We start from the raw sequence: 15,233 nt of genomic DNA, 5'->3' as shown, positions 1-15,233 counted from the left end.
GGAGCATGTTTAAGGGGTTGGGGGGCCAGGCTGTGGACCCAACAGGTCTGTGTGCTCTGCCAGGCAGTCCCTGAGGGTCTGGGGAGGGGAGGGAAAAAGGGGCCACAGAACCGTGCTCTGGTGCCCACGCCCCACCCAGCCTTGGCCCCAAACTAGAGAAGTGTAGGTGCCCAAGATGAAGAGGCGGGGAGCCCGAGAGACTGAGGCTCCCCCTTCCCCTGCTGCAGGGATGGGTGTCTCCACCGTGACGGCTGCCCGCATCCTCAAGGGTCAGCTCCACCACAACCCCGGGGAGGAGACCAGGCTGGAGATGGACAAGTTCCCTTACGTGGCCCTCTCCAAGGTGAGTTCGGCCACCCCGGGACTAAGCCTCCCACCTCTCAGCTTGGCCACACCGAGGAAGGGCAGGGGAGTCGGGCCTGCGGGTGAGGCGGTCAGCCCTCCTGGGGTCTCCGCGGCCCCACCGTGAAAGGAGGATAGCAACAGCTGCTCACCAAGACTTGATCTTGGGGGTCTTAGTTGTCGATTTAAAAATCGATTGACGTATAACCGGCACAGAGGAAAGCGCACGTGCCCCAGCGGGCGGCTTGAGTTTTCACAGACTGCACCTGTCTGCGTAGCCGGCGTCCAGGCTAAGTGACGGCAGCCGGCAGGCCCCCAGCTCTCCCCCAGCCCCTTGTCCCCCCGCCCCCCGCCGGCTTCCAACACCACCGAGGAGCTGTTCTGCTTTTGTCCTTGCTGTCCGCGGAACCCCGCAGCATGTGTACTTCTGCGCTGGCCCTGCTGCATTCATTCCCTCCCCAGGCGCCGCCGGGTGGTAGATTAGTGGGGGCAGCTCTTGTGCTGGGGTCCCTGCTGGGGCCGTTATGTACTGAACATCCTCTGGACACCCTGGGTTGGGCCCAGGGCTCACTTCTGGGAGAACGGCAGTGGCCGGGATTTTTTTCTGTGGCTCACAGGCTGGTGGGGAAGGAAGACAGGCAAATAGTTTTAGGTCAACCAGAGGTCTGAATGGCGGAGGGAGGGGGGCCTTTTTCCGCATTCTAGATCCTGCTGCCCCCTCACTTTTCCTCCCTTTTTCCCAGCCTCCCCCCCCGTCACTTTTTCAAGGACCCCCCCTTCTCTAGGACTCACCTGCCTCCCCCACCCCCTTGCTGGCTCCCACAGCCCCAGACCCAGAGAGAGGCCTGAGTGACCCGGCCCCCACCCCCCTGCATGTTGGAGGGCTGCCCTCGCCCCTTCCCGCTGCCCTGGCCACCAGGGCACAGGGAGTGGGGGCAGGACACAGTGGCTAGGTGATCCTGTGGCTCTGGGGGGCCCTCAGGAGGTAGCGGGGCTTCGCCAAGGCCACAGGAGGCCTCTCTGTCTCCGTCATGCCCGTCCTCAGGGTGTGAGTGGGGGTGAGGTGGAGGCCACCAGCAAGGCCTGGCCGATGCCTGACGCCCCTTCCCCACCCGCAGACGTACAACACCAACGCTCAGGTCCCTGACAGCGCGGGTACTGCGACAGCCTACTTGTGTGGGGTGAAGGCCAACGAGGGCACCGTGGGGGTGAGCGCAGCCACCCAGCGCACCCAGTGCAACACGACTCAGGGAAACGAGGTCACCTCCATCCTGCGCTGGGCCAAGGACGCTGGTGAGTGGGGGTAGTGGCAGGGAGTGGGGCCCGGCTCTGTGTCCTGTCTGGGCCTCAGTCTGCCTGCACTGGATAATGGGGAGAGGCAGAGAAAGATGCTCTCCAGGGCTTTTCCAGCTCTGGTGGCTGGGAGCCTGGGGGATGTTCGTGGAATCCCTTCCATGCCCGGGAAGGCTAGTGGCTTAGGGGGTTACTCAGATGTGGGTTCCAGTCCTGGCTCATTTCCCTGAGTCTCTTTAGTTGACAATAAAATGGCCATGAAAACATGGCCCCCTTATCCGTATGGTGTGAGGAAGGTAAAGAACGTAGCCTGGTGCTGGCCCCGTGGGAGATCAGTGTCTGCTTCTCCCTTCCTCCCTGGAAGTGGGGGCCCTGGCTGGTGTCCTGGGAACTTGGGGTCAGGGTATGAGGTCGACTGACAAGGTGACAGAGCCACACCACCTGAGAGCCCTTAGGAGGGCCCCTGTGTTCTTGTAGGGCACCTGGGGGGCTTCCTGTTGGGGGGGTTCTGCAGGGTACGTGATGGAGGGGAGGACCCCAGCCCAGGTGCTCACAGCTCAAGGGCCATCAAGGAGGGGAGGGCCACAGAGGTAAAGGGAGCTGTGCTGCCGTGATCTTCAGAAGCCACCGTCCCCCCCACCAACCCCTGCAGGACTGGTGGGGAGACTGAGGCCGAGGCAGTCAGTGGAATGGATGGGAGGCCAGCCTTTAGTCAGGAGAGGGAAGGAGAAGACAGCTTGGACAGCCCCATCCCCAATCGTCCTCTCCCACATGCCAGGGAAGTCTGTGGGCATTGTGACCACCACGAGAGTGAACCACGCCACCCCCAGCGCTGCCTACGCCCACTCTGCTGACCGGGATTGGTACTCAGACAACGAGATGCCCCCGGAGGCCGTGAGCCAGGGCTGCAAGGACATTGCCTACCAGCTCATGCACAACGTCAGGGACATCGAGGCGAGTGTGGGGGTGCAGGCTGCTCAGGGACGGGCGGGCTTGTGAGGCGGGGCTTCTGGTGGGCCTCAGGCCTCTGCTGGCTCAGGAGAAGCGGCCGGCCTGGCTCCCCACACACCTGGGAGGCTCCCAGCCCATTAGGGGATTTGCGGTTGGGGCAGGGAGCACTGGAGGCTTTCTCCGCGGTGGGGCTGAGGGATAAGCCCTGATGTGGCTGCCACCACACCCCAAGAATCAGGCGCCCAGGGATTATTCTGTAAGTTGGGATCTGGCGCTGCACCATTAGCCCTGCCCGCCAGCACGGGGAGGTAGGGGTGACCCTGTGGCCATCTGAGGGGAGCACCTGCCCTGCACCTGCCCACAGGCACAGACAGGCCCGTGTCCCATGCGCCCGACCAGGAAGCCCGGAGAGGCGGTGGCGTGGGCAGTGGTTAGCACGAGTGCCCATGTTGGAACCTCCGGGCTTCCGGTCCTTGCCCTGCCGCTTGCTAGCTGTGTGACCTTGGGTCGGTTAACCTCTGTAGCTTCCCTTTGACAGCCCGTTTGTGACATGTGCCTCCCTCGTCAGCCCACTGCAAGATCCAAATAAAATAAGCCCTTGGAGTTTAGTAAGGCCTGGCGCCCAGTGGGTTCGCAGAAGGCGGTGGCGTTCGGCGCAAGCCACACAGGCCGGCCCCGAATCCCAGCTTCGGCACCCAGGCCGTCTCGTGTGCGCAGGCGCGAACACACAGCCCAGATACTGTTCCCTTCCCTACTCTGTTCTTAACTGAGGCCCTCCAGCTTGCTCCTTTTTTAGGCTCTTGTTGCCCACTTCTGGGGTCTGGCGAGGGGGCAAGGGGATTTTAGCTCCCTGAAACTAAAATGGGGGTTCAGTGAGGCTCAGAGAAAGCCCCAGGTCCCACCTACCCCTCACCTGTTCCTACCACCACCAGACAAATGGACTGGCTCCCGGACCCTCTGTCCCCCATGTACCACCCCAATTCCCAAGGCCCCTCTCCCCACCCATGACTTCCCTTTTCTAAGCAGTGGACTGAGCACCCCCTTTCAGGACAAACAGTCCCGGCAGCCCCTCCTAGTGAGCATGTATCTGAGGCCAGGCCTCTGTCCTGACTTTGCCTCCACCTGATGAACATCCTGGGGCAAGTTGCTTCCTCTTCCTGAGCCTCAGTTTCCCCACCTGTGCAACAAGAATAGAGAGCCCCACCTGCCCCCTCCCAGGGCCGCTGGAGGCCGAGATGAGGTCATGGATGTGAGAACATTTGTTGTACAAGTGCAGGGTGTAATTATGGGGCCGCTTCTCGGGGAGATGTGCCAGGAACAGCCTGAGAGGGGGACAGGAGCTTAGGGAAGACTTCTCCGTGGGGCGAGGGTGGACTGGGGTGCTCGGGTCACTGGGGGTTGAGCTGGGGCATGAGTGAGGGGGTGGACCGGGGTGAACACTGCCCCCCTTCCCCTCTCCTCTCCCGCTTTGCCCTTTCATCCGCTCCTGCATCTCCACCACCCCAAAGCCCCCCAGCCCCCAGGCTGCACATGAAACACAAATCCTAGTGTCCGCCCTGAAAATAAATATCTTTTGCTAAAAAAAAAAAAAAAGAAAAAAAAAAAGAAAAAGGAAAGAAAGAAAGAAAGACACAAACCCAAACCCCAAAGCCAGACAGCAAGTCTGTTATTTGGGAGTTTAATGAGCGTGTGAAGTCCCTGCTGGGGCTGGAAATGATGAGGCTCTAGGCAAGAAGATTGGGGGCTTCATTTTCCATCTGAAAATGCCAAGGGGTCAGGTTCTGTGGGAACGGGGGTGGCGAGCCGTGGGCCGGTGACCCGGGGTCCCCTCTCCTTCGTCTCACAGCCTGCCCCACCCCCAGAGCTCCTGGCTGGGGCCAGCGGGGAGGAACTCGCCTCTTTGGAAGTACTCTGATGTCCGCTACTTCGGCCAGTGAGAACGGCTTCGGCCGGGGCCGCCTGCGGGTGTCCGGACCGCGTTGGAATACTGCATTACTGCATTTCCTTCTGCGGCCATCCTGACCATTTGACAGATAAGGAAACGGAGGCTCAGAGAGGTGAAGTGACAGGCCCTCGGCCTGTAAGTGACAGAGTCGGAGTCAAAAACCCCAAGTCTGACTTCCAAGCCCGTGCCCTTTCCAGTTCCCCATGACCCAGGCTGGCCCCGGGCGCCTTCCGCACCCCCCCATCCGCCTGGACTCCGGGGTTCTCAGGAGGGAGGGAAGCGGAAGGCAGAGCAGGGAACATAGGAAATGTCAGGCCTGGGGCGGTGGATCTGAGGCCAGCCATAGCTGGGCTCTGCTCTCCCAAGGTGTCCAGGGGCGGCGGCCTGGCCTGGCACCCGCGGTGACAGGAGGACACCGGTGTGGCGGTCACCGCAGGTGGTGGCTGTGATGCTCTTGGCCCCATTTTAAAAATAGTCAGGACTTCAAACATGGACTCCCAAGGAAAACAAACAGTCCCGCGTCCGTCCGCCCACGCACGCCAGCCGTGGTGAGTAAAATTAGCCTGGCGGGGACTACACAGATGTGAACGCCGGCCACTGTTTGCCCCGGCTCCCGGCCGGGCTGTCCCGAGACCTCCCTGGCAGAGGCTCTGGCCTGCGGCATGCTGCTTCCCACTGGGGACAGGAGGCTCTGCAGATGGACCAGGGCCCCCGTGCTGGGGTCAGGGAAGCCCCGGGTTCGAATCCTGGCTAAGGCCGTGTGGCCTTAGGGGGAAAAGAAATCACATGTCTGCTCCCATTTCTTTAGTTGGAAAATGGGGACACAGGTTCCCTGGCAGCCTTGGTACTGAAGTTGATTAAGATGATGTATCTGAAGTGTTTAGTGACTGACACGCTGTGAGCGCTCTGTAGATGGTGTTATTCTTACACGAGTGGGAACAGAGTCAGGCTTCTGGAAAGCCAGGTAGGAGAAGTTACCAGTATTTCACCCAGAAGCCCCAAACCACGGTCCTAATATATTCATGATTTCATCTCCCCAAGTGGAAAAGCAGAGGCTTGGGGTGGGCGGTGTGGACCGAAACCAAGACTCTCCGAGCTGGAGAAGCGTCCACACTTGGGGACGCTTATGCCCAGCGCCTCCGGGAGCCCAGCTCTTGAGGCTTGGAACTCTGGGGTACTGATGGCTTCTGTCCCCTGTAGGTGATCATGGGGGGAGGCCGGAAGTACATGTTCCCCAAGAATAGCACCGACGTGGAGTATGAGATGGACGAGAAGTCCAGGGGCACGAGGCTGGACAGCCTGAACCTCATCGACATCTGGAAGAGCTTCAAACCGAGACACAAGGTAACCCATTCAGGGGCCAGGAGGCTACAGGGCTGGCTTGTGGTGGGAGGGGCTGGGCGACCCCTCTCTGAATCTCAGTTTATTTCCTCCTTTGTGGGGAGGGGGTCGTAATTCTTACCTCGATGGAACCAAATGGTCTAACAGATACATGAATGGCACATAGTAGGTGATCAGTCAGTTCTTCCCTTCAGGGGCGGGCACCCAGGGGAGCTAGGCAGTGAGGAGGGTGGGCCACAGAATCACCTGCATGGACATTCAGGCCACTTGAGCCCCTACTGTGTGCAGGGCCCCTCACTGGGCATGAATTCCAAAGGATGAATCAGATGGTCAAGGGATTGTGGATCACTCTGTGCTTGGATGGCGAGAAGCCCAGGAGCTACGGGAACCCGGAGGGGACAGACCGCAAGGGGGGGCTGACAAGCCCTGAGGAGGAGGAGGGGTGGAGGTGGCAGGGAGGGGAGTGTGCGAGCCCTCCGTGGTGACTTGGTTTGGCCCCCGCGAGGGCACGTGCAGGGGAAGGAAGCCTGGAGCGCTGGACGGGCCTGAGTATTGGCTCTGGCAGCTGCTGAGCCTGGGGCAGATGGGGTCTGGAAATGACTGTGGTCAGGACTGAAGACAGTGGGGAACAGCCTGGGAGCCGCTTTGATGTCACTCTGGGGTTGGGTTTCTGAGGGTTCCAGGACTGGCCCCCGGGGGGAGCCTTGTGGGATGGGGCTGGGCCAAAAGCAAGGTGGGGGCAGGGGCCTGAGGATGGCCCCCACAGGGTGGATGAGGGTGGGACTGTGCTGCTTTGAACCCTTTCCATTCGTCTGAGTCAGCCCCGGCCAGGCCAGAGCCCCATCCTGGCCCAAGCCAGAGAGACATTGCTCCTCCCAGCCTCAGTTTCTCTACGCGGAACATGGGGCCAGGGTTTAACCCTTCTAGCCTGGGTAGGTGCTTAACCCTGGAGCTCAGTGTAGACTCCAAGAGGGAGAGATTGGACCCTTCTAGAGTCACACTCCCCTTCACTGCTGAGTGGCTCTGTCATCTGTGTCTCAGTATCCTTGTCTGCAAAATGGGCATAACAGTACTTCCCTCGTAGGGCTGATGTGAGAACCGAATGAGGTAACACAGGAGAACCAGCTCAGCGAAGCAGGACAGGGGAGCCCCACTTCCTCAGCCTTCTCGCCCTCCTTTCCATAACAGCCCCCGAGACTCCAGAACCACAGATCCCGATGTCATTGCCCAGAGAAGGGCAATTTTCCTCATCCTCGTTGCCCTGAGGATGCACAGCTGATTCTTGGCCATGCCATGACCCCCAGCCCAGCGCTGAATGGTGCCATCTCCAGATAAGTCGGCCAGCTTCTTCCTGTGGCCTCTGTCCTGGGGAAGCCACACTTCCTTTATCACCCTCTCCAGTGGGGTCACTGGGGCAGAGTAGGGCTTTACTTCCTCCTTGGCTCTCCACAGCTTCCATAACACCCCCAGCCCGTGCCTCTTGATGGGCACTCCATAGCTGGGGACCCATAGCTTCCTCTTCTTGGCTCCATGATCCCTCCCTGCTGTTTGAAACTCTCCTTCCTGACCCCAGGCTGATCACTGGCTTCTTGTCCTCCAGGGCCCCATGAGGACATCACCTCCACTAGGAGGCCCTCCCCGATGCTGCCTCTGGGCTCACAGCGCCCCCCAGCCCTCCATTCTCATTCTCCTGCATTAGAAGTGTAGAATTGCCTGTTCATCATTTCTTAAAGGCAGATGGTAGATCCTCAGGGAGGGATTAGTAAATGGCTGAAGGAAACAAATATATTCCCTAGACCCTGAGAGCAGCTTGGGTCAGTCCTCCCAACCCCCAGCCCCCACGTGACTAACACAGGCCCTTCCTCCTAGCACTCTCACTATGTCTGGAACCGTACCGAACTCCTGACCCTCGACCCCTACACTGTGGACTACCTCTTGGGTAAGTGGGGGTGTGGGGGGTGGAGTGGAGGACACCCAGCTGGGTGCCCTGGGGCTGGGACTGTGAGTCCAGCACCTAGGGGACCAAGGCCCTGACCTTCCCCCTACTTAGGGACCTTGCTCTGAGGCTCTAGGGCCTGGGAGAGGCGAGGAAGGGGTTTGGGTTCATAGAATTGGGCCTGAAATCTGCTGCTGTGGAGAGCGAATGGTTCCATTGAGCACAAAGGGGAACAGAAGCTCAGGTTGGGGAAGAGACTGCGGTGTGCCACTTGGCCCATTAGCATCCTGGCCCAGGTAAATCTGACCCCTGGCTGGGGCGGGAGACCTGGAGCCAGCCCTGCTGTGTGGCCCAGGCAGAAGCCCGCCAGGCTATCTCTGCTGGTCTTGACTAGGGGTTGTCCCCCAGGGAGTGGGGAGCAGGGGAGGGGCCCTGACTTGGTGGAATGAGGCCCTGAGCCCCACCATGCCAACACCTGGGTCCCCTGTCCCACCTGGCGTTGTGCCCAGTGAGTGGTGGCAAAATCTGTAAACCTTTCCCAAGGGGCACAGCCCCTAGGTCCTGGGTGTGTCATCGGAGGTTATGGGCTCAAAGCTGGGCACCTTGGAGGATCCTCCCCAGACACACGTGCACACATGCACGCGTGCACACACACACGCACTGCTTGCCTGGGTCACACAGCAAACACCCTGTGCCACCAACAGGCTGTGGAGAGCCGTGCAAGTCCCCATGTGGCACATCTGGCCCGCTCGTGGATCTTAGAGCCAGAGTGCTGGGTTCAGATCCCACTCTACCACCTGTAAGCTGTCCGACCTCGGGCAAGTGATTTCTCCTCTCTGTGCCTCAGTTTTCTCTCCTATAAAGGAGGAGTGATGACTGTTCTGTAAGATGGGGCTAATGACATCAGGGCCATCATGGGTACACATGAGCCAATGCATTGTATGAGTTGTTATCTCCAAATTACCTCCAAATTTAACAGTTTAAAAGAAGAGTAAACCAAAAATAAATAAAAAGTGAAAATAAAATGAGTAAACATTTATTACTTCACACAGTTTCTTGGGGCCAGGAATATCGAGCAGCTTGGCTGGGTCTCCCATGAGGTTGCAGTCATCTGAAGGCTTGGTCCCTGCCACATGGAGCTCTCCGTAGAGTTGGTGGGGTGTCCTTACAACATGGCAGCTGACTTCAAGGCTAAAGCCATAATATCTTATGCCCTGGTCTGGAAGTCATATAGCATCATTTCTGCAGTATTCTATTGGACACTCAGGATCATCTTAGCGTAGGAGGGGACACACAAGGGTATAAATTCCAGAAGGCAGGGATTATAGGGCGCCATCTTGGAGGCTGGTGCCTGGGTGCTTCCAAAGCCCCTAGAAGGGCATGTGGCACACGGCATTCTGTCCGTTGGAGCTCTTGTCTGGCTGTGCACATACTCCCGGAAGGGGCAAGGTGTTCTGGATCCAGAACATCTAGGGCAGGAAGCACCAACCTGGTACATGTGGAATCTTGTGACTTGGGCAAGGAATGGATCGATCGTATTTCGTAAGTGAGAAAACCAAGCTCAGGGAACAGAAGGGACAGTGAGCCAAACCTTCTAATACTTCCCTGCACAGGGCACTATGCCTTTCAAGCCTGACCTGTACATGGCAGGTAAGTATACACCCAAGCTGCTCCACTGCGTCCATGGTCCTCTGCCTGGGGGTTGCAGTGCTGTGTCCGGAGCCCTTCAGACTTGGGACCGCACTGATGGATTTAAATCCCGGATCGCCCACTTAGCAGCTGAAGACACCAAGCTACTGACCACCCATGCCTCAGCCTCCTCTGTAAAATGGACGTGGTGATCCCCTCGCCATAGTGCGGCTGTGAAGGGGGAATGAGGCAGTGCTCGCAAGGCGCTGGGCACAGTTTGGACCCACCCGTGGGCAGCTTCCTCCCTGCTGGCTCTAACCCCAAGTTGTGTGTGGGGAACCTGTTCCCTGAGACAGCCCAGGCTCCTTGGGGAGGGGGGGTCCCCTGGCAGGGTCACAGGAAAACTCACTGTCCGCGTCCTCCTCAGGTCTCTTTGAGCCGGGGGACATGCAGTACGAGCTGAACAGGAACAACGTGACTGACCCATCACTCTCCGAGATGGTGGAGGTAGCCATCAAGATTCTGAGCAAGAACCCCAAAGGCTTCTTCTTGCTGGTGGAAGGTAGGGCCCCAGGCCTGGCTGCAGGGCCACTTCCCTGGGAGCCTCTGGGTATATAGCCCTGGGATCCAGGGATGGGGTGCTCCAGCTCTCAAAGACAACCATCCACTATTGGGGAAGACGGGTTATGCATGGAGTTGAAGCTCTCAGCCCAACAAGCTGTTTTCCTTTGGGCATGAGGATAACCTGTCAGACCAACTAGTCCAGGAGGGCTTCCCAGAAGAGGAGGTGGGAGCCTTCCTTCTGGGGGTCCCTCCCTAAGGCCCCTCAGCTTCACTCCTCCCAAAAGACAGGTCCAGGCTCATCCTCGGCAGATGCCTATCAATCTGAGGAGCCCTCAGCTGGTTGGTGGGCATCTGCTGTTACCAGGCCCTTGTGGGGCCAAAGTCAGATTCATGACCCTGAGATATCCTGGGTCCCCCAGACGGGGAGAGCCAGTCCCTTCAGGAGCTGGCAGTGCTGTATGCCAGCGTTCATGGGGGTTCCTAGCGCTGTTGGGAGGCCCTGGAGTCAGGCCTGGGTTCTTTGCTGGTGCTGTCCGACCTCTGTCTGTACATTTCTATAAAGTGAGGCCAAAAATGGTCTTTGAAGGGTTATTAACATCCATTATGTTCAGAGACATAAAGTACTTGGAACAGGGCCCAGCAGAAAATAAATTTTCCGTGTTTCTATTATTACCATTATTATGATTACACAATAGCTAAGTCAATAACAGTAGGAAGTGTGAGGAAGTGATAAAATTTCCAGAATCTTCCAGAGTTCTAACAGCCATTGTCTCCCATGGTTCCAGATGTTGCCTCACTGAACTCTCCCTGTACACACACACACACACACACACACATTTGCACATACACTCTCACCACACACATACACACTCAGGCCCCTCTGCCTTCCAGAGGCCAGCAGCCGCCCGCCCAGCTTGGCAGCTTTCTTGCCAAACCCCGGGGTTCCCACTCAAGCATGGCGGTCTCAGCCTGGCCCGAACAGGCCTCTGACGCCAAGGACCCAGCCAGGAGCCAGTGGTGGTGAGCACGGGCTCCCCCGGGAGCAGTCCTCTTTGTGACTGCTCCCAGAACCACAACAAAGGGAGGACCCACCCTGCCAGCCTGCCAGGCCAGCGTGGTGAGGCTCAGGCCAGTGGGAAGGGAGGACGCCCAGGCCCACGACCCTCCGAATTGGGAGTCTTCACTTGGGCAGCATCCTCCTGTTAGAGACAAAGAGGGGTCACCTCAGGTCATGCAGCCCTTAGCCATGACCTTGAAGCCAGGTGCAAAGCCAGGCCTCCTGCACCCACCTAGGAGAGTGGCGCCTCAGGCTTCGAGGCCTTTATGGAGGCCTGCCATGGGCACTGCCCAGGCATGGAGAATGAGAGTTACGCCCAAGTTCAAATCCCAGCTGTCCCACCTTGGGTACATCACTTGTGCACCCGAGGCCTCAGTTGCTCCATCTGTAAATGGGGCTGATTGTGCCCATCTCTGCCCAGGATTGTTGTGAAGGGGAAATGAGACACCAGCTTGTTAGGCCTGGCGCCCAGTAGGCACTTAGGCACGCTGGCTCTGTGTCCACCCGTTGGAGGTCTCAGACTCCTTCGAGGAGCTGAGGAAGCTGCTCTGAGAGCCATGCGCGGTGGCGGACAGAGCACCAGCTTTTTAGTCTGGTGGATCTGGCTTCGCTCTTTCCGTGCTTGGGCCCTTGGTCCACAGCCTGTCCTCGCTGAGCTGCCGTAAAGGTCGAATGGCGGCATGATGTGCCTGGCGTGGTACTTGGCACGTGGCTGTTCCCCACCAAAGAATGGTTCCTCCAGCAGTAGTGTGGCAGGACCTGGGGGGCGCAGATCTTCCCCTCCCCCTAACCCAAGGCCTTTGCCTTGGTGTCTCAAGGAGGAAGGATTGACCACGGGCATCACGAGGGCAAGGCCAAGCAGGCGCTGCACGAGGTGGTGGAGATGGACCGGGCAATTGGGAAGGCAGGCACCATGACCTCCTTGGAAGACACGCTGACTGTCGTCACTGCGGACCACTCCCACGTCTTCACCTTTGGCGGGTACACCCCCCGTGGCAACTCTATCTTTGGTAGGTGGGCCTTGGTTGGGGTGGGCACCAGGCACTCCCACCGCCTGCCCATCGGGGGGCAGGAGTAGGGTTGGGAGAGCCAGCAAGCTCCGGGCCTGGCATGTGTGGGATTGTGTGAGAATCGGGTAAGAAAGAGAAGATACTGTTGTGGGGGGTGGGGGGCACGGTTACAGGATGAGGGGACAGAGTGAAGTGAGTGCTCGGGTGGGTGGATGCGTGGCTACCTGGATGCTGGGTGGATAGAAGAATGAGAGAGGATGGATGCATAGCCTAGGGAGAAGATGGATGGGTGGATGGACCGACGGACAGGTAGACCAACAGGTGGGAGGGATGTGGGCACAGTGAAAACGGAGGGGTAGTTGGTGGGAAATGAGTCAGGTTTGGAAGGTAGCCTCATGGAGTGGTTCAAGGTTCTTCGCAGGGGATCTAGGGATTGCCAAGCTAGGGCCTGGGGACTGTAGTCTTGGCTCTCCAACGTGACTCCTGGGTCGATGCCTTCCTGCGCAGGTCTGGCCCCCATGGTGAGTGACACGGACAAGAAGCCCTTCACTGCCATCCTGTACGGCAACGGGCCTGGCTACAAGGTGGTAGGCGGTGAGCGAGAGAACGTCTCCATGGTGGACTATGGTGAGATTGCCCAAACCCGGGGCAGGGAGGGTGCAGGGTGCCCCATGGGGATGGGCCTGGGAACATTGTAGGCTCGTGGCCAAGGTCAGGGGGCTCCAGATAGCCAGGACTGGAGTCAGAACATCTCAAGTCAAATCCCCTTCTGCCACTGAGCAGCTCTGTGACCTTGGGCATGCAGTTTTGCCTTTCTCAGCTTCCCTTTCTTCCGTAAAAGAGTTCTACCTCCCAAGGTTGTCTGAAGGACTAAGTGGGTCTGGAGAACGTAACGTGCTCCGCACCTGTTGCTGTTAGACTGTCATTTTTACTGGCTACGTAATTCCCCAAAGCCGAGCCTTCTCGGTGTGCTCATCCAGTTCCATATTGTTGACTGTTCATTGGCTCACAATGGCCCCAGTAGTCCTTGGGGGTCTAGCTATGCCGCCAATGGTGAGAGGCTCTCCTGGGTTGACTCTTCAGGGATTTTTCTCTTCTGGGGGTCGAGAGGGCAGTCTTCTGTGTCAGAACAGACCCAGCCCCAAATCCTGTGGCCCTTGTATGAAGTGACAGCCCTGCACTGAGCCTCTGTGTCCTCAATAAGAGGAGAGCCTTCGAGCCAGCCTGGAAGGGCAGGGAGAAGCCGCTGCAGAGCCCAGCCCCCTGGCAGGCTCTCAGCAAGTGTTTCTTCTGGCCCGCAGCTCACAACAACTACCAGGCGCAGTCCGCCGTGCCCCTGCGCCATGAGACCCACGGTGGGGAGGACGTAGCGGTCTTTGCCAAGGGGCCCATGGCACACCTGCTGCACGGTGTCCACGAGCAGAACTACATTCCCCACGTGATGGCTTACGCAGCCTGCATCGGGGCCAACCAGGACCACTGTGCCTCGGCCAGCTCGGCAGGCGGCCCTTCTCCAGGCCCCCTGCTCCTCCTGCTGGCCCTGTTCCCCTTGGGCATCCTGTTCTGAGGGCCCAGGGCCCAGGCACCCACCAGCCTATGACGGATGGCCAGCCTCCCTCTCTCAGCGTGGCCCACTGCCTGGGAGCCCACACCTCAAGGGCCAGGTAGGCAGGGACCTTCACAGCCTCTACAGCTGCCAGAAAGAGGACCCAGGAAACCAAAGTCTGCTGCCCACCTCGCTCCTCTCTGGAATCCTCCACTGGGGCCAGACCAGTTCCTGGCCTCTGGCCTCTGCTCCTTCCTGCTGCCCCTTTGGCCAACAGAGTAGGTTTCTCTGGGCAGGCAGAGGATGCAGACTGCAGAAATTCTCAAAGGATCTTATTTTTCTAGCAAACACATTTCTCCAGACCTGGAGGCCCTGGAGCTTCCATGGAACATTCCGGATCTGATCTTCCCACTCCCCCTCCCCTTTTAGAACCACCAGGCCCCATCGTGCTCATGTCCGTACACCTGCCGGGAGACCCGGTTCTTCTCCGCAGGAGGGGGGTTTGCTCACTCATTCCAGAGCCGCTGGGGGCTCCCAGGAAGTGAACTGGGACTGGCCATCTGACCCCAGGGCTTCCTGGGCTCGGAAGAGGAGCCTGGACAGGCAGACCTTTCTCAGCTCTTAACACACATGCCCACTCCTCTCTGAAGGAACACTCCTGTTTGGAACGGCAAAAAAAAAATTTTTTTTTCTCTTTTTGGTGTTGGTTAAAAGGGAACACAAAACATTTAAATAAAACTTTCCAAATATTTCTGAGGACAGAACTGAGTCTTTGTGGTCAGTGAGGAAGAGAAAGAAATAAGCTTGGTTTCTCTGGGAGAGAACTGGACTCTGGGCCCAGGAATGCGGGTGGTGAAGGGCCAGGAGGAAGGGGCTGCCTGCTGACCTGGGGGCTTCACCACTCAGTACCTGTGTGACTTTGGACAAATTGCTTTGTATCTCTGTGTCTCCATTTTCTTAACGATAAAACGGGACACAGCCCAGTCCTGGGTTGCTGTGAGAATCCAAGAAGCCTCTGGGCCCTGAAACCCACAGCAAGAAGGCCTCCAAGGGCCCCACGACACCCTTGCCACACAGACAGAGCCACATGCCCTGGCCCAGTGGAACTCATTCATTCATTCAACAAATCGATTTGACCCTTGAACAACCAGGTTTGAATTGCATGGGTCCGCTTACTTACAGATTTTTTTGGATAAATACAGTTCTGTAACTGTATTTTCCTTATGATTTCTTTTTTTAATATAATTTTTTAAAAAGATTTTTTTTTATTTATTTGACAGAGAGAGATCACAAGTAGGCAGACAGGCAGGCAGAGGGAGAAGGAGAAGCAGGCTCCCTGCTGAGCACGGAGCCCAATGCGGGGCTCGATCCCAGGACCCTGGGATCATGATCCGAGCCGAAGGCAGACGCTTAACCGACTGAGCCACCCAGGCAGCCCTTCCTTATGATTTCTAATAACATTTTCATTCCTCTAGCTGACTTTATTGTAAGAATACAATCTATATTACATATAATATACAAAATATGTGTTAATTGCTTATATTATCAGTAAGGCTTCCAGTCCATAGGAGGCTGTTTGTAGTTCAATTTGGGGGGAGTTGGCGCCCTTTACCCTCGTG

At 57.9% G+C, this 15,233-nt stretch overlaps 1 protein-coding gene across 3 annotated transcripts in view; it reads left to right on the top strand.

The window, feature by feature from the left end:
- The window catches only part of ALPL (alkaline phosphatase, biomineralization associated), a 53,749-nt gene extending 39,472 nt beyond the window's left edge, over positions 1–14,277 (top strand). For 2 of the 3 annotated variants that reach the window (XM_035019571.1, XM_035019570.1), the window contains exons 4-12: positions 228–343; positions 1,461–1,635; positions 2,414–2,589; positions 5,732–5,875; positions 7,742–7,811; positions 9,865–9,999; positions 11,877–12,068; positions 12,576–12,695; positions 13,370–14,277. In XM_035019571.1, coding sequence (XP_034875462.1) covers positions 228–343; positions 1,461–1,635; positions 2,414–2,589; positions 5,732–5,875; positions 7,742–7,811; positions 9,865–9,999; positions 11,877–12,068; positions 12,576–12,695; positions 13,370–13,635 — 1,394 coding nt within the window. In that variant the 3' untranslated portion in view covers positions 13,636–14,277. The remainder of the gene's footprint in view (positions 1–227; positions 344–1,460; positions 1,636–2,413; positions 2,590–5,731; positions 5,876–7,741; positions 7,812–9,864; positions 10,000–11,876; positions 12,069–12,575; positions 12,696–13,369) is intronic. The other variant, XM_035019572.1, reaches the window with a different exon arrangement.
- Positions 14,278–15,233: the final 956 nt, after the last annotated feature.

The sequence above is a fragment of the Mirounga leonina genome, unplaced genomic scaffold (genome assembly GCF_011800145.1).
Source record: "Mirounga leonina isolate KUSES-001 unplaced genomic scaffold, KU_Mleo_1.0 Mir_173, whole genome shotgun sequence".
Taxonomy (NCBI): Eukaryota; Metazoa; Chordata; class Mammalia; order Carnivora; family Phocidae; genus Mirounga; species Mirounga leonina.
The sequence above is the reverse complement of the archived record's forward strand: the minus strand, read 5'-3'. Positions and strand labels throughout refer to the sequence as shown.